This window comes from Amblyomma maculatum, chromosome 1 (genome assembly GCF_055883805.1).
Source record: "Amblyomma maculatum isolate TAMU_Amacu chromosome 1, ASM5588380v1, whole genome shotgun sequence".
In the NCBI taxonomy this organism is placed as follows: domain Eukaryota; kingdom Metazoa; phylum Arthropoda; class Arachnida; order Ixodida; family Ixodidae; genus Amblyomma; species Amblyomma maculatum.
This window is the reverse complement of record NC_139344.1, coordinates 134338944-134357805: the sequence shown is the minus strand read 5'-3', so window position 1 is coordinate 134357805 and position 18862 is coordinate 134338944. Positions and strand designations below refer to the sequence as shown.

General features: G+C 48.8%; 1 protein-coding gene across 1 annotated transcript in view; it reads right to left on the bottom strand.

Annotated features, from left to right (window-relative positions):
• The window catches only part of LOC146203975 (neuropilin and tolloid-like protein 1), an 88332-nt gene extending 75165 nt beyond the window's left edge, over nt 1-13167 (bottom strand). Inside the window, exons 1-2 of the mRNA XM_084603832.1 lie at nt 13134-13167; nt 381-803 (exon numbers count right to left, since the gene is read on the bottom strand). Of these exons, the coding sequence (XP_084459958.1) occupies nt 381-803; nt 13134-13167 (457 nt within the window). The remainder of the gene's footprint in view (nt 1-380; nt 804-13133) is intronic.
• Between the last annotated feature and the right edge of the window lie 5695 nt (nt 13168-18862).

Below are 18862 nucleotides of genomic sequence, written 5' to 3'. Positions count from 1 at the left end.
GGGCCTGTGTGGCCTACGGGAAATGGCCTTAGAAGGCTGATTCTGACATCACCCACCCATGTGAAAGGAGAGGCTCCTGCCAAGCAACGTCAGTACTGCCCTTCAGTGCGCGGCCATGTGCGCTGCCGCCACCAGCCACCGTCATACTCGTGATTTTTCGCTCACAGTGCCGACGTCGGCGTCGACGCTGGTTTTTCAGTGAGAATGAGGCCTTAAAGATCGGCAGTTAACACTGTCTTAAAATCAGTAAACGTTCCTTTCTCGCCATATTTTACCATTGAATTTCCCTGAAGAAGGGACGATTACCCCCAACGAAACCTCACATAACGGACATGGAGAAAGGTGGAGCCTGGCGACCGGAAATAAGGCCTGGTACTCACTGGGCGCCGGCTTGAAGGTGTATACTGCCTTGAAGCCCGTGTACTCGATGCTGGCGTCCGAGGAGAACTTGAGCCATAGGTGGCGGCCCTCGGACTGCACGGGCTTGGGGAAGGTGTCGCCGCAGAGGCGTGCCTCGAGCGGCGAGTACGCGTACGCGCCGTTGCGGATCTCCAGGTAGTCGAACTCGCACGTGGGCGACTCTTCCAGGTGGAAACGGTCGCGGAAGTCCAGACGCACCATGTGGTTGTAGGGGGCGCGGATGACGCGCGTGCACTCGGTGTTGTTCGGGTAGTGGTTGGTGCCGTTGTAGAGCGGCGAATACAGCTCCTGGCGTACCTTGTCGCCCTCGGTGAAGTTGTGGCAGATGCGCGCGCGCTCCACCTCGTCCAGCTCGCCCCACTTGAAGCTCTTGATCTCCTTGCCTGCGTGTAACAAGGGACGGCAGCCAGTTGTTATATTCGCCCCGAGAGCATACCGACTAGTTCCTCCGCTCGCGGCAGAACGCGAAAAAAAAAAAAAAAAACGCTTTACTTCATATGAAGGAGTAGAGTTGTAGTCGAGCGCGAGCCTCACGCTAACGAGGCCTCCGAAATACGCCTCCTCACCACTGAGCTTACACAGAGCCATCAATGAGCGCAGTAGTCTTGCGTACCTGGATTTTTTTTTTTTTCAGTTTAGGACTTGCTGCATTTATATTAACTCTAGTGTACACTAATTGTTACCATTTTCAATGTAAAAGAAAAAATCACAGTGATAATATTAGACTAGGCGAAAAAGCAGAGTGAGCAAGAAACACAAGTGGGCGGATGAGATTGGGGAGATAAGGTGGTTTGCAGAGCAGCGTTAATGGGAGATCAGTTAGGCAGAAATGATAATGCCAATTATTTAGCATTGAAATCTGAATTCTTTCTTTAGATCATCTTTTTGCCGCTCGTAACTCTCATCTATGACTTTCGCGCGCATTCTTTGTATCCTGGCCATCCAAAGAACTAATGTCACTTACTAGGAATCGGTGCGCGCCTTCAGTAAATAAGAAGACACTACCTCGGAAATGCGACTTTGAGGGCGTAACATTTGGTTGCCAAAACAGGTTTCTTCTCTTTGATAAGTGCGCACGTTTAGGTGATGTCAGCCTAACTGATTAGCGTTGCATAGGGTGCTACGCTCTGTAGGCCGAAGCGGCTGGCCCTACCTAACAGTACTTTAAGGTGGCGGGAGGTAATATTATGCACATTCCTCCCGAAGGCATAACGACACATCCAGTCAAGTGATTTGCAGACGGAGAATAATCTGTCAGACCCTCTTATACATTTAGGCCACGCAGTACCACTTTCAGAGTAAACATATATCCACTTTATGATGTTTTCACAATTACAAGGCCTGAATGAATCGTCTCCAGATTTACGCCTTGCCCTATGTGAAAATTCTTTTCGAGTTCATATGGCCACATTTTTTTGGGACTTGCTGTGACTAAGTATCATGCTTCGTGCTGATGGAATGAGCGCGGTACGTTTTTATGCATTATTTGAGGCAATCATGCACTTTTTTCCATCATACTCTATCGGATCACGATTGAGCGTATTGCATTTGCTGTAAAATAAAAAAAAAATAAAAAGGACCATGCGCTTACGAAGGCAGAATCATTTATAGTTGTAGCTGAAGCATGCAGTTTGCAATGAAATGAATCTGTCGTCTCCAGGTTCGAAGTCTGAAATTAAAAAAACAAAACAAAAAAAAAACATCATTCGCTCATTGCTGTGACCCCAGCTGTCCGGAAAGATTTTCCGGAATGATTTTTCACTGTGCCATATTGTGATTATTTTCTTTCTTCATGGGGCCTTAACGCGACTCACGGAATGATTGTCACTTTCATGCAGAAATGACTCGGGAGGGGATCTGACACTCTTGTGTGACACTTTTGAACGTTCGCAATCGGCTAGCATGTCTTACTTTGATAGAGAGCAAAAGCTTCAGTGTGGTAGCGTAGCGACGACATTTTGCTTAAAGAGACTGCCCGACTCGAATGGATTTGATCCTGAGTGGGCTGAACCTGATTTACTCGTTTGCAATAAAAACATCGACTGCAAAGTGAGGTAAAGTTTCACAAATTCGCAGGTGATCTTCGTGACAGCTCGCCTTTTCTACCTTCGTTAGCCACATTGGCAAAGCTGGGCCCGTATTCCGAGTTCGCGTTGTTATCGAAGTGTCGCTATCTCACGTGACCTCGAGTCATCTGATTGGTCGAAACGCCGGAACCGGGTGTTGCCACTACGAAACCAAAAGAGGTGGCAACATCATGTTCCGGCGTTTCCACCAATCAGATGACTCGAGGCCACGTGAGATAGCGACACTTCGGTCACGACGCAAACTCGGAATAAGGGTCCTGTGCGCAGAGAGCTTTTCCAAAAGCTTCGAGCACAATAACGCCTTTTCTTTTTAGATGGGGAGTTTTACGATGGTGCTAGAGCCCAAGATTTCGAAGAATGCCAAGAGAGTACGCAATAGAAGATTAAATTGGCCTCAAGTGCTTAAAGAAACTGCCATAATGTAAAATCAATGTGATCTCTGACGCCATTTGGAATTCGCAAGTTCATTTTAAATATAATATGAATGAAATTGTTGACATGGCACCACATTACCCTTTTAGATAAAGAATAATTCAGCTTTGCAGTTGCAACTGGAACCAAAAAAAAAAAGTGCACAAAATATTTTACAAAGTTCGTCTCGGTGCCCACCATTGTTCCTAAGCACATAACCTTTATGATGCAACCTTTAACCGTCGCACTTGCATATTATGTCCCTGTATTGCTTACGCACTCGAATTTCAGCTATTCAAATTAAAATTAGTAGCCAGTGCTTGTAGTTTGTTGTCTCGATTGCATATACCTTGTATTGTTTTTTTTTTTTTAGTCGATATTTATTGCCTCAGGGCATCAGTAGGGTATGAGATGAAGGATGAATGAATGATTAAATGAATGGAAAAAGGTTGGCTGATTTTATGATGTCCAGAAGTGAGCGATGATGAGGTTCCTGCGTCCAAGTGACGTATGAGGCAGGATTGGTTGCTGATAGGCCAGCTATGCTCAGGTGCCGGATTCGGGTTGGCTTGAGTGCTGGGCAGTCCCACAGCAAGTGGTGGATGTCGCGACATCTTCGTTGTTACAGATCGGCATCCTGGGCGAGGATATAAGTGTTGGAAGTATGACCACGTCCTAGTTACAGCTGGTGTAAGGGCAACACCGACCCGGATCCTCCTAAGCGCAACCTCCTCTGCACGGGTGAGACCGCGGGGAAGGGATATCGCACACGGAGGGATAAGTACACGTGCGCGGCGCCGGAGGTGCTCCTTTCTTGACAAAAGGAGGGTAGCGTCGGCGACTTCAGGAAGCCGTGGGATTGATGCGTCTTGGTTCACGAGGCGGGTTGCAAAATCAGCTTGACTTTGGGAAGGCAGCAGATCCCGTGGGACCCACTCAATGCGTATTGATTGTGGGATGCGCGCTGCAAGCTGGTGGATGTCCTGGCAAATTTTAGGGCAGCGGCTGACACGTCGGAGCAGACGTACTGCTTGAAGTGCGTCAGTGCGGATGACAACGTGGGCTGTAGGGAGCATGGCTATAGAAGTCACGGAGCAGAGTGCCTCCTGAACTGCCACAAGCTCAGCGCAGAAAGATGTAAGTGGTTCCGAAAGCTGAAACGTAGTTGTCTGATTCAGGCTAGGTCTCCGTGGACAGTAGATTGCCGTTTTGGCTTCACAGCCTTGCAGGCTTCCATCCACGTACACTACTGTGGAACCTTGAGGCAGGTGAGTATCTTGCTGTTCAAATTTCTGGCGTAGCAACGATGCCGAGTTGCTTGTTGCCGAGTAGCAGATGTCAGTTGGCTTGTTGTCTCCTAACTCCTAATAAATTTCCAGGGAGGGAGAACTGGCGCAGGTGGCTGAAGAATAATGTGTGACGTTGCATACGCCCTCAGTGCTTGCGTGGAGTGTGACAAAGTGGCCTTGAGTCTGCGAGCATCACGGCGCTGCTGTTCATCGATGGTGTTGAGCTGTGCATTCTCCTGTAACGCTACGACCGGTGTGATTCGTGGAAGGCATGTTATGGTCCTCATAGCTTCTCGATTTACGGCTTCAAGGCGATCCCATTGTGCCCTTGTAAGATGCTGGAACTGGGCCTCATACACAATACGTGGCTGCAGAACCGCCCTCACTAACTGGCGTGCAACAGACGAGCCAGCGCCACCCGCCCGTTTTAGGTGCAATTCTTCTTATTAAACTCATAGTTTGAAGTGCTTGCTTTTTTGCCTGAGAAAGCCAAGCAGTCGCTGATCCTGATTGGTGAATTGTTAAGCCCAGAATTTTCAGGCTCGAACTTTCTTGTATTGGGGTGCCTGATAGAGAGAGACGAATTGGATTTGAGGTAAGTTTACGGCGTCCCCAGCGGTTGGCGACTGACGTGTATGAAGTTTTACACACAGAAAGTTGAAGACCAATGGAGGATGCGTAATCAGAGGTTACATCTAATGCTGACTGAAGGGCGGCCTCTTGAGTGAGAAGATCATGGTGAGTGCTCCATACCGTGATATCATCTGTGTATTGCAAAAACTTTATTTCAGGGATATCATGTAAGCGCCACGCCCAATGGGATGAAAGTAATATTGAACAACGTCGGAGACAATACTGAAACCTGGGGCACGCCACGTAGTGAAACGAATGAACCAACAGTGTCACCGCTGAGGCGTATTGCAAATTTTCTTCCGTCCAAAAATGATGCGACAAAAGTGCGTACTCTCGGAGGGAGATGAAGCATGTCAATGGCATTCAGGATTGCAGCATGACTGATGTTGTCATATGCCTTTTCAACGTCCATTGCTAATATGGTACGTACAGTGCGGCTGCGGGTAGAGGACAGAACTGCTGATGCCAAGACAGCCAACCCGTCCTTTGTACTTATGTATGGACGAAATCCAATTTGAGCAGGGTGATAAAAACCATGCTGTTCAAGCCACCAAGAAAGTCGTGTGGCTAGCATTTTCTCTGCGAGCTTGCAAAGCGTTGATGCTAAGGAGATTGGTCGTAAGTTGGCGAGGTCCGTTGGAGGCTTCCCAGGTTTGGGAATAGGGATCACGACAGCGGTTTTCCAGCTCTCGGGTACGACACCATCAAGCCACACTTTGTTTATGGTGTCTAGTAGTTGAGGAAGTGCAGCAGTACTGAGGTTCTTGTAAACCTCATACTGAATTTTGTCCAGGCCGGGCGCTGTTTTCCGTTTCGCATCGTCAATTGCAGCCAGCAGCTCGCACATCGAAAAGGGGCTCGCAATTCCATCTGCGTCGGCAGCAGATGGTAGTTTCCATGCGTCTGCAGGGATACCTGCCAAATTAAGATTTACAGCGGAAGGAGGCAGTATATAGTATTTTGGGAAAAAGTTTCGAGCAGCTTCTTTGGCGAAATCGCCCGGCGACAGATTAGCCGCAAAGCATGCTGTTGCTGCTGCGTCAGTAGAACGACGACCGTGTTCCATTGCACGAAACGTTCGCCAGAGTGAGGCATTCGATGATTTATCAGAAAATTGTTCACACCATGCATACTACTGGCGTCGCGAGAGATCGTGTTCATATCTCCGAGCCTTCGCAGTAAGATAATTCAGTCGTGTACGTGCCTGCCCCGAAGTAGGGTCTCGCGTAGCAGCCAGCTCAGCTTGACGGCGGGCTGCCCACAAGTTAAGCAGGCAGAGATCTGGTGCCGGTCGACCTACATCAATCCAGGTAGTAGTCGTAGCGCTGTTTAGTGCTCTCTGTATACGGTCAATAAGGAGTGACGGCGAATCTGAAGACATACTGTCGAGACATGAGCGAAAGCTGTCCCAGTTGATCACAGAACATTTGCGGCGTAAAGGGCGGAGACGGGAGGGATGGAGACCGATGAGGATAGGGTGGTGATCACTTCCCCAGCAGTCCGGCTCCATATGCCATGAGGGAGTTCCTGCTCCCAGCCACCACGTCAAGTCTGGAGCATAGGCAGCACTACGTATGTGACGCACAGGCTGTGTTTCTATCCCAGGGTGATTAAGCAGAACAAACAGGGCATCAGTGAAGGCGTCCCGCACACGCCTACCACGAGGGCTTGCAGTCGGATACCCCCAATCCGGGTGAGGGGCGTTAAAGTCGCCTCCGACTAAAGTTAGACACCTGGGGTATTGCCGACGAACACTTAATAACCAGCCAAGATTAATACGGGAAGGTGCGACTCCAGTTGGTCGAACGTAATATGAAACAAGAACAACGGTTCCTTTCAAAAAATTCGCAGCAACTGCTACTACCTCTTGGTATGATGTGCACCAGTTATCGAGAGAAAGGCGCACATGAGGAATACGCGTTTCCACATATAGCGCCGCCTTTCCCGGGGGAGAAGCAGTCTGCATGCGACGGTCCTTGTATTGTTCCTTATTGCTTTAGCGATGCGCCTGTTATCGATGAAAGCCAGTAAATATAAAAATCCGCATTACCCGATATTAATAAAGCGAAGATACACAATGCAGCCGAAACAGGTGGAAAGGGGGGCCTTTATGGGGCTGCTTGCATGATAGCAAGCAGCGGCGTCATTCACAAAGCACGAAGATTGCAATTGAGTAAGGCCATTGTCAAAGAAAAAAGAAATAAAAGCAAATTCATGCTGCGAAGGCAGCGCGAGTCAGTTCAAAATTAAAAAAAAAAAATGACTCACCTTGTCCCATTTTCTTTCTTTCTTTCTTTCTTTTTTTTTTTAAGGGGATCTTATTTCGCTGAAACGGAATGCTACGGGCATAATATGAGACTCATTCGTGCGACATCGGCTCGAATGACGTCGCGCCGTCGTCATCGCTCCGCTTATCATGTATGCAGCATCAGGAGACGGCCGAGATGGCGCGCGGGACATTTAGCATTCATACTGTTACCGTCGCACTAACGCACACACAGGTCGGAATAAAGTCCATTACTCAAACCCGCCACGTGCGAAACAGACCGCCGTCGCTGCACCGTGTGTGTGCGTACGCCCACGTGTGTACATAAGCCACCTCGACATCCGTCCATGGACGGCTGCCCATGCACGCCCAACTTCCGTCGTTTGCTGTGGCCTTTACTCTGTTAACCAAATTCGAAAACTGACTTGCAAAAAAAAAAAAAAAAAAAAAAAGATGAAGTGGAAAGGGGGAAAGGAAACGGGAAAGGAAAGCGACGGCTTGGAAAATCGCGCGTCTTAGGCGGACAAGCGAGAGCCGTGATTTATACCTGTTTCGGGGAACGCAAATCCACCTCACTGCGTGCGCGGCAGAGAAGCTTGCCGGCGCAAGCAAACTGAAACAAGCAGAACACGAAAAAAAGAAAAAAGAAAAATAAAACAGCGCCCGCCTGTTCGCGCATGGCCGCATCCCGCGATCGGTTTGTTTTGCGCGCGACGACTCCTTTTCAATTTCGTGCACTCCCTTCACTCTAATTTCACCCGCCTCGCGTCTCCACTCGCCCGTCGTCACCCCGTCTCTTCGCGCTACGATGTTTTAGTTTTTCGTGCCACTTTTGTCTCGCTTTTGCGGGCCGCTAAGACGCTGAATAGCTGAGAAGAGCGCGCCTCGCCTTTCGGCTTGATGTGTGCAAATCTGTAACCCGCCCAGGCTAGAGAAAAACGCGCCCGTGTCGTAGGCCGCGCCGCCGCGAGACAGAATGCACGGCTTCCCACGCTTTTCCGGCGAGACGCGCTCACGTACGGCCCAGTGGACGCGGAAAGAAGGCTCTGCGTATGGCGGAGAACTGCCCAAGAAAGAAAGCGCATTGTTTGCGCCGAGCGACCGAGGGCGAACCGCGCGGAGGGAGAGGTTGAAACGGTTTAAACGAAAATAACGAGAAAAAAAAAAGTGGCAATGCTAAATTATTACCCAGGCAAACCACGAAGGGCGGCATGGAAGGAAACAAGAGCGAAGTACAGCGTTGGCCGACACGCATCTGACGGCATGATTTTGTTTGAAACTGTCTCGACATGAGGCTTCGCTAGGCGCACGCACGGCGCGCTGTGGGCGTGCTGCCTGATCGCGCAGTCGGCAGCAGCAGATTACGGGCGCCGTTTATTTGTAAGCTGCGGAGTGCGTCGAGCCGAAGGGTGCGGGAGCTTACTCGGAATCGTCCCGACGAAAATAACAAGGACTTCCCAAAGCGCAATTAAACAAAAAAGCGCACAAGAACCGAGCTCGACAGCGCAATCGAAGGGAGGCAAAGGAGCCTCCGGGAAGAAGCGGGTAGGCTGCAGAGCGAGATGGACGCCTGGCTTGCTTCGATAACGGCCTTTGAACGAGTTCTAGCAAATTGGCTCTGCTTCTAGGCCGTTTTTCATGGCGCTTTCCCTTGTTACCTTGCCGAGCTTATAATGTTATTGTAGGCAGCCGTAGTCTTGTTTTCCGGCCCAGATAACGAGGCGGCACTCGTACCGGGAGCGCCTCCGAGGACTGACCGCTTCATCCTGGCACGGCTCACCGCGAGAGCGCGCCGGCGGCTGCCTCAATCCAGCAGCTGTAAAGAATGAGCTCTTTTGTTCCCAGCCAATTTGTTACTAGATGGCGCTGGGGTTCCATTAGCGAAATGAAAAAGAAACGGGCTCGCGCTGAGGAACGGTTAAGTATTATGTTTCCTTATCAACGAAAATGCCCCGCGGGCGTGCAGGCATTGCTTCATTGGGTAGTGATCGCCGAGTGCTATGAGGGCGCGAAACGAGTCTTTACGAGCACTTTGTCTCAACGGACCACACGGCGTGGCCCTAAGTGGTCGCTGCTCGAAGCGTGCACTCCGTCAGCGCCACGGCGCGTCGCTTGTTGGCTGCCACTACAGGCCAGTTTAGGCTGGCCTCCTCCCATTTCGTTTACCGTCCAATAAAGCTCGGCGCCGGAGTTGTCGCAAGCATCGACCACTTCCGTGAACGGTAGCATGGCATGCGAGAACCGCTTAGGCTGGCGACAATTGTAGACGTTTCGACTAACAGCTTAACATTAAACGTTTACTTCACCGGTCATTTATCCCACGGGAAGCTGTTATCCTGAAATCGGATGAAACATAAATGTTTTCGGCGCAAAGTGGGTGTAAAGTGATTCTTGTAATTTTTTTTTCTTAGGTTGAGGCACCCAGCAGCAGCGTCTGAAAACTGCCTGTTGATGCCTACTTTGCCAAAGCCCAGCAAGTACCATCGAGTTGCGAGTCATAACCGGGAGTTGAATGTTGCATGCAGGTTATTTCTTCGTGGGCTGTATAGCACTAGGAGAATTGTGCCTATACGCAAAATAATCGGGCCCATAATTCGGAAGATAGTATACAACATGACAAAATGTTTTCTTCTTTTCATATAGATGACAGACTATCCAACGTGCGAACAGTGCGGGTGTAACGAAACCATTGGACATATACTTTATGAATGCCTTCGGTTTGGGCGAGAGCGTGCCGTCCTGGCTGCTATAAAGTTCCAAGTAGCCGTGTTTACATGAATGCGACAGCTAGTGCATCGCATCGCATCAACTTTCTAGCGTATCGCATTCATGTAAACAGGGGTAATTCGCTAGGAAAGCGCATCGCATTAATGCGCCAGGAGGGACTGGATTGAGAGGGGTAAGTCGACTTTCTCCTTGTACGTAAACCCGGTCGCATCGCATTACGGACAAGATGGCGGCGTCCGGCGAAGCGGCGGCCGCTCGCCTCACCACCAATTCGTCATTGCCGCTCCACTGTGTCTCGCGTTCGCTGCAAACGAGTGGTCAAGGAAGCTTTTTATTTGACTGAAGATGCCTGCACCACGCAATTATGGCGACAAAACGCCTCAAATATTAAGATAGCTTCTGGAATCGGGCAGGTGATAGGCTTAGTAAGCGTTGTTGGGCGCCATGGACAGAGCGCGGGATATTCAAATACATTCGGGTTGGATAAACAAAGGAGAAGAAGTATTTAATTTCGCTTCATATGCTGTTCTGATATTTATTACAGCGTTCCTTTCATTCTGGTATGTATAAAATAAATAATAAATGAATGTGAAAAATGTATAATCTGGTGCCACTAATGCTTTCGACATGCGACATGTCGCCACTACCGCGCTAGAGGTGATGCGCTACATGTAAACGCTGTCGCATCGCATTACCGTGAGGCGCTACGAAATGCGATGCATGCGCTATTGTCGCCTTCATGTAAACGCGGCTGACTTTAGGCTGCTACAGTACGCCGTTTGGACTCTCGTCCTCTTACACAAGAAAAGATTCTGGGACGGGACGAAACCTCCATCACAAAGGAAAGTTGTGAAGGCGCTTTTGAAGTTTTTAGAGGACTCCGGGTTGAGTTCGCGATCATAAGCTTTAAGCATGCGCTCTCTCTCTCCCTTTAACTTACTGAACTATGGACCCGCAAAAATCTATTTTCATTGCCGCTCTTCCTTTCCTTTCTCTCCCTTTGATCTTATCTGCCTTGTGGTTAAGCAACCGCCTCGCATTCCGGAGGTACCAGGTTCAATCCCTAGTGCCGCCGGGTACCCACCCATCTCCAATGGTTACAAGCTTTCCCCCGGCCTGGTGCTCTGCTCTTCAGGGGTGAAATGCTTGGGAAAGGGGTCATAAAACATTTGGGCTTAGGCACGTCCAAAGAAGCCTAGGGCGTCTCCTAGTTAACATTCTTGCATTTTTGTTCTGTTTCTCTCTCTCTCCCTCTCTCTGTGTGTGCGTGTGTGTTTCCTTTTATTTCAACACGTGAATACATAGCATATCAAGCTAGAGGAAATTCCTTTCCTTCAACTGGGAAAGAGAGTCCTCCCTTAAAGTTTTGAAGGTCAAGTGCCACGCCCTAATGTGAAAGCGCTGTTTTTCATCCAGAATTTTGGATTCGTCTGTATTGCACGGATATAATAGACAAAAGTGCGGTGAGCAGATGTACGAAGCATAACTATACGACAATTTGCTCGGTACGTAATTCTGAAATATTATTCTTCCGTGAATACGAGGCGCTGCACGAACACCCGTCTTCATAAGGAAAGACCAAGATAAGAGTGAGCGGACGCGTTGCACCCGGGCCTTCTGCCTTTTCGTCGATCACTTTGGTCTTAGACATTCAGTTTCCGTGAAATTTGTCTCAGTCGACGCCGCTCAGGGCTCTGGAACGATGTTACCTCCCTTGATTCAGTGAAAGGTCCAGGAGGCAATTATCCAGTCTTTTACATTTCAGATGTGGCACGGATGAGCTAAGTTTAACGACATGGCGTAGCTGCTCGGTTGTGGCATAAGTCTATAACACTGGCACGCTACTTAATCGCGCGCTGATGGTACCCTGCTGCATGCAACTGCAACCTTTGAAACTTGCCATGGGCATTAAACTTCCAGATACCACCAATCTAGACATTTAGCTAACCTCCTGTTCTCGCCCTCCCCCACCTGATACCCCCTCCCGGATCCGCGCCCGAGCCATCACTAACACCTAACACTCCCTCCCCCTGCACCTCCCTCCCACCCTGAGCTCAACCAGATTTCATGATAACTCACGAGTGTCATATGCAGTTTTCACGAACAGGCCAATGATATCACATAACCAGGCTCAATTTCAGCGTATCTCTCAACGTGAATTCGCTTACTTCGCGCGGACATCAGCTCTACCAAGGCCAGGCTTGAGGCCCACAAAAATCGCATCGGGCAGCAACTAACCGATCTTTCGGCCCCACAGGAAGCCATTCGAGAACGCTCTATACCTCCACCACTTTCCTATGATGCTAACATGACCACGTCCTAGAAACATCTAACTCTGCCGGACGGACAAACGCGGGACGTTTGCGCAACACATTACTTACTTGATTTTGCCTTGAAGGACTTCGCCTTACAAGAGAGCAGCACAACGCCCCTCTAGCAGGCTGGTACATGCCCCCTTTCTTGTACGGGGTACGTTCGTCGCGAACCTCATTGCAAAAAACAACAACAACAAAACAAAAACAATGCTCGATCGCAGACACTTCATAGTACCGGAAACTCCGCATATGGAGCCTCCACCTGCAGGCGGGTGGCAGAGCTAGTCACGATAAAATCATGATAACCCAGGTTATGCGCACGGTGGGACGCATCATATGAAACCGCAAACATGGGCTCAGAGGCAGACATAATTTCAGCTCGTCCCACCTCTGATAAAGAGTTGCATCACTTACTCCGTGCCTAACATCAGCCTCAGCCAGGACGGCAAAGACAAGTCCAGTTAACATCTATGCCTTCAAGGTGCCTATATCACTCTATGTCACCATGGACAGACACCTCATGGGGGTCCAATCACTCTTGAAGGGACCATCCAAGCACACCTTAGCAGCCAGTATGAACGACTGTATCTAATCTCGACTAGTTGCACTGTCCCGAAGGGCCTATCTGCGCCTCCGAGTACACTGCGCGAAACAATTATTGTTCCACAATCTATACCAGACTGCACCTAAGTAACATCTATCCCAAAAATATTCACCTTGCCCTGCACTCCAGTCACCATGTTTACAGATTATGGGCGCTCCAGTAAACGCATGACACTAACGGTGAAGAGGGAGAATGCTGGGTAAGTACTCGGAGCATCAGGCGACCGGCGTGAGTGCTGTCAACCACTAAGCTACCGCGTCACACAGATGCTGAAGAAGCCACCATCGCATTGGTAGTCACCATTTTATTTTGTGACTCTCAGGCCGCCTTACGCCGCTGCTTTGCTGACAAGCCTACTCTTCGTCCTCTGAGGACACTCACCAGCGTCACGATCCAGGTACCACAAACGAAGCATGTCCGGACTCCTAGCGCCACAACCAGAGAATCGATAATTCTAAGCCGCAGCCAGGGCCTGAGCGGGTGCCAGATACGGCTGACCAAACCAGTGTGCCCAGCATAATCAAACCTGAAATCTTCGCCAATTACCGAGTTTGTATATATATATATAGCCGCACTAATGTTACGTCTCGAAGATAAGCCATAAATAATTTACGAAAGGAAAACGTCCCATCGTAGCTCTCTGCGATTAAAAAAATCAAGGTGGCTAGTTTGAAACAAGCATAAAGAAATATTAGTTATATTGAGACAAAAAGGACTGGTCATATTTCTGATTTTCGCTGGGAGTCAGGAAGGTAGAGAGTCGTGTTATTTGTGCAGGTCCCTCCAATATAAAACTTGACAAATTTTCATCGCTAAATGAATTATTACTCCTTAATGTTCTTCGATAGGCCCCCTTTTGCTTGTTTCTTAAGAAGTTTTATTTCTAGCATGTGATATGTGAAAATTAAAAATTTGTTTTTCGTCGCAAACTGGTTTGTCCCTTGCACATTGGGGCCTGTACATGATGACTTAAAATTAAAAAAAAATCGCAAGGGACGACTGTAAGAGTGTGTTATACACGGCGAACTTTCACATTCGACATGATTTGCTCCGATATTCGAGCTCATAATTTGTGCTCCATGAGCTGTATGAGAAAGTATCCTCGCAGAAAGAAAATTCTCGAGTTTTGGGTGATACCGGCGCTACGATTATGATATTACTGGTACATCAGTAAGATATTCTGAAGAGCTTAGGAATCAGTGGTAGTTCTCATATAATAAGTTTTTCTGATGCTGGAAACTAAATGCACAGCCTGGTGTTTCAAAAGTTACGAAGGCTGTACTTTCCGCAGGACAGTTGGATGTCACCGCTAGCTTTTGAACGTAACTATAGGCATATTTAAGGTAATTTTCTACTGTAGTTACCTACAACGCAGCTAACAACTAGTCGGTACGTTCTAGCTGCAGTTCCTCACTTCGATATACGTCCCCGCTGCGCCTTTGGCGTTTCGCTGCTGAGCGCGGTTTGCCGTATCGGCTCTCAGCCATTGCAGCGGCATTTTATAGGAGGCGGCTGCGAGTGCGAAAACGCCCGTGCGCGAACATTTCAGTTCCCGCTGAAGTGCTCCAGGTGGGGAGAATTAATGCGCGGACTTCCAGTGAACGGCAGGCCTACAGGTCGAAATTGGCGTTGGTACATAAAAGTACGTCGTAACTATATTCTTCTAGTATGGTACTGAGTTCTCTGCGTGGGTATGGTGCTTTTACTTGCGGGTTATGACGCGGATGCTGTGCGGACGAAAGCGATCAAGGAGACACCTACGATGAAAGAACCGGAAATGGCACCTCCGCCATCTTGAATGGAACTCTTCAAGAGTCTTCTTCGGCAGCAAAGGGCGAACAGCAATAAAAAGGGCAAAAAAAAAAGCAGGACAGGTAGAGTAACCCGTGCGACCAGCGAGGAGCGGCGCGGTTGACACAGGAAGAGAAAGAGAATCCGGTGGAAAGAAGGAAAACAGGAAACAAGAAGACTGAGAAAGAATAAAAGACAGTCTAACAGCGAAGGGGCGGAAAGATGTGCTCGGGTGAAAGGAACAGAAACGGAAGACAACTGAGCAATAGCGCAGGAGAGTCGCCGAAAGCAAAACGCGTTGCAGATGCAATCTAGAAAGGCAGCCCAAAAAGCAAGAAAGAGAAGCGAGCGCAGTCCAATATGGCGGCTCCCTGGAGAGCCGTCCGAGTCGTTGGCTGCGTTCGCTGCGTTCGCTGCCGCTGCTGAACTTTTACCAGCGAAAGCGAGTCGGGTGCGAAACGCCCCTCCCTCGCCTCCTCGACGACTTTTCTTTCGTCCTTTTTTCCTGCACTGCACTTGCCACGCCTTCTCTTTTCCGGACATGCACTGGTCGTCGCGCGCCGCAGTGGCGAGAAGAGGGTAGCGGCCGCCCTAAGCTTCATGAAGCGCCGAAAACACAAAGGGGAGCGCGCTGCAGCCCAAAATGCCGAGAGCACGCGCAAAGAAGGGAAGTGACGAAAAGAAGGAACGCCGGGCGTCAATGAGCGACAGGCCCGGGGAAGAGTAAAGGGGAGAAACAATTTCATTTGGACGTGTTAAAAGTCAGGAGCGTGACGGCGGCACTATACGGATCACGGCAGGCCCGTTGGCGCGCGACGCTGAGGTAATTGCACGCACAACGAGTCGCACTGCTGCTACACGGTCGCCCAAGAAGGCAGGGCCTCGGTAAGCTGAAAACAAGAGAGTTTCCTTGCCGCTGAACTCGGCTCCGTCAAGGTAGATTTTTTTTCGATTTAGCGCCTCGTATCGGTGCTGCCCCCGAGTTTCAGTGGCAGGTTGATGCAAGGCCGAGAAGGCTTGGACTTACTACTATCGCCTTTCAGGTTGCTGAATACACAAAATAGAGCTTGTGTTCAGTGTCTTCTCACGCTCAGGTTCAGCGTAAAAGTAAGGTACGCTTGCGGACACACCGAAAAACTCCCACAGACCGAGAAAAAGAGGAGGCTGACGTAATGCAATGGTTGCTTGGGCAGTTGAGACATACGGCAAGATTGCAAGATGCCGCCTGTGACACTAAAACGCCGTATCGAGAGGCTTAGCCATATAGTTCAACACAAGCGAAGAATCTCCTTCAGTGTGACCATGCAGCTATAAGGGGGGGGGGGGTGGGGGGGGGGGGGGCAGGGCAAGTAAAGCGCATTCCCATTTTACGCCACAACCTGAGCCCTTCGTGTATCAGTACAGAGACACTATGAATGAGTGCCTCCCTCCCCCCTTCTTCCAGAGAGGATTGACGTGATGAGAACTTGTCGATGTGGCGCTAAACTTTGTCGGCCTGGGCGTTAATATGGCACGCAGCGAGGGCCAATTGGCGCGTTTTGCACAATCTCTATTCCAGTGCAGAAGTGCGGGAATAATTATGATTAGTTAATAAAGCTATGGCTGTAGTAACACTGTGGAAAATATGAAGCGCGATGAATGAGCGAAGTTTACTCCTTTTACGTCGCAACGATCACGGTACACATCCTGCTGCTGGGGAAGGAAGCCTTTTTTTTTATTTTTTTTTTTCGCAGCTCTCGACCCTTTGGCATGTGATTAGAGCTTCGATAACTGAAGATCGAAGCATATAAATTTCCACAGCTGAAAACCAAAATATATGACCGCTATCGTCGTTTTGAAACTGTGACAGCAGCATTCAACGCGACAAAAACAAAACAAAAACAAAAAGTGTGCTCGACTGCTGCTGTTTCACGTTTCCGAATGACACCATCCAAACGACACCCTCACTGTTCCCCCTTCCCCCCAACACACTAGGAATGTAAAAAATAAATAAATAAATAAAATAGACTATAGGGCTCGACGCTCGCTCATCGCTCACGCTGTCAACTCTTTCGAAGCACTGCGCGCTGACGTTTTTCGATTTGGGTCATTTCGAAAGCAGCGATCGGACAAGGTATGCGACGTCGCGAGAGAACGGCAGGCGCCCTCCGAGTCTAGGTGCTGACGGCTCGTCTGGGAGAAATATACGAGGTTGTTTCTTCTGAAAGGAGGCCGCGGGGAGGGAGGCCCAGAATGCGCGTTCCTGGTGCCGCTGCCACGTGAGGACAAAAAGGCGCATGTAAAGCGTCGGCGAAACACGCCTCACATACTCGCGACACGCTGTGGCATTTGCATGCGCAGAGTGAAGCGAGTCAGATGAGGAGGCATGCAGAGCATCGCCCGCTCTGGTGCAATATGTCGTTTGATGAGAGCATTCCCCACAGAACAGGCGCGCTTTTGTTTGCGCGCAGCCGAAATATATATATATATATATATATATATATATATATATATATATATATATATATATATATATATATTATATATATATATATATATATATATATATATATATATATATATATATATATATATATATATATTGTGAGCTCTGACGACACTCAAAAATGACGAAAATTAAAGCATCTGTCGGGTGTAAGGAAGTGCAGCCAGCGTCTAGATTACTTATCTATCACAGCTTTTTCAAATCGAGTCACTATACTAAATCTCACGGAAGAGGAGCCTGCTTTGGTCTGAACTTAACACGGATGTCGTAGCTAGTATTCTTCTTATCATTTTGTAATAAAAGTGCGTGAAAATTTTTAATGTTAAATTATTTTCATATTAATTGAGCTACGACCGATAGACTGCGCAGTACGAATTTTCTTCAAGTTGCTCTCGTTTGGTTGTGCTCTTCATAGGCTGTGGGAACACTTTCTAACGAAGGAAAATTGTCGCGATCTATTTTTCCGAAAACAATGCGAGAGTGGACCGAGGGTGTAACTGAATCGACTGAAAACCAGCGTTTTGCAGCTACAGCTGTTACGGCCATGTTTCCCGCTCGGCGCCACTGTCGGCGCGATACGACTGGTGCACTGCGCCGCACTGAGTAGTGACAACACGATGGGTGTTATTGCAACGTGATAACGATGGCGTATTGCCAGCTCGTGCGAGTGTTACATCAGGAGCGCCCGCCTTGTCTATGGAAGGCCGAGCAACATTGGGTAACCGTGCCTTATGGAGGGCCACATGGGTGACGCCCGTCAGCCCTATGCCCAACACACCATACTCCTACCTTTACTTCCAACTCCATGGCTGGTTACAGTACCCGTGGTTACATTAATGCTTTTTAGCAAAAGGCATTCGCAAGAGCTTACCTGTAACGCCACAGAGAATGCAGCTGCACAAACCATACGGACGTCCCGTCCCCCAAATTTAATGAGCACGCCGACTGGCACCGCACCAGTCGTAGTTCTCGCTGAAACTCGCAGTGCCACTGCGGAGTAAATGTATTACTGACTTCGTGGATAATAGGCAACCACTGTGCGCATAATTACCTTCACGAAACGGGGAATTATTTTAATAAATTTACAAGAGGGACAGACACGCGTTATTTAACGTTAAAAGGGGATGCCTGTTTGGCTACGCGCATCCAAGTCGCAGGTGGCTAGTCATGAACCGTGAATAGGTGGATACGTACGCAGACTACCACCTACGCATACTCTTATATACGCACGGGCACGCTCGCGCACATTCGACATTACTCACAAGGTAGGGTTGAGCCTTGTATCTCGGGGAAAGAGAAACATCAGGCAGGAAGGGTCTTCGGCGTTTTATAACACCGATTGGTGAGCCTATAAACAACACGTGCCGTTATCTGAACACACTTCGCAGTAAGGTAAAGAAGGCAGCAGAACGTGACACGAAGAAAACACACGCCACTGTCACAACTGTAACGCAAAAGTGGATATTTTCGAGGTGTCTTGATGTCATAGCTTCTGCGTTGTACTGTTAAGTCACCGTTTGCCACAGTTCTGTTTATACAAGATAATCGGTTACGCTAGTTTTTATCACGTTAAAGCTGTCGTCTAACGCCTCGGTATTAGCATTTATGCGGTTTCTAAACGTGTCTATGTGTGTAAAAAGGAAGCGTTCTCATTTATCAATCCAGGAGTGTTATTTGCTAATTGTTATTTTTTGCTGTCCTAGGAGATTGGAAACGGACAGTGGGCGAAGAAGACGGGGCCTTGACAAGAGGTACACAAGCGTCACCCAGGCTACTGGAGTACTGCAGCTAATGCGGACGCCATTTGCGCTCTGGGCTAACTAGCGTGTTTGTC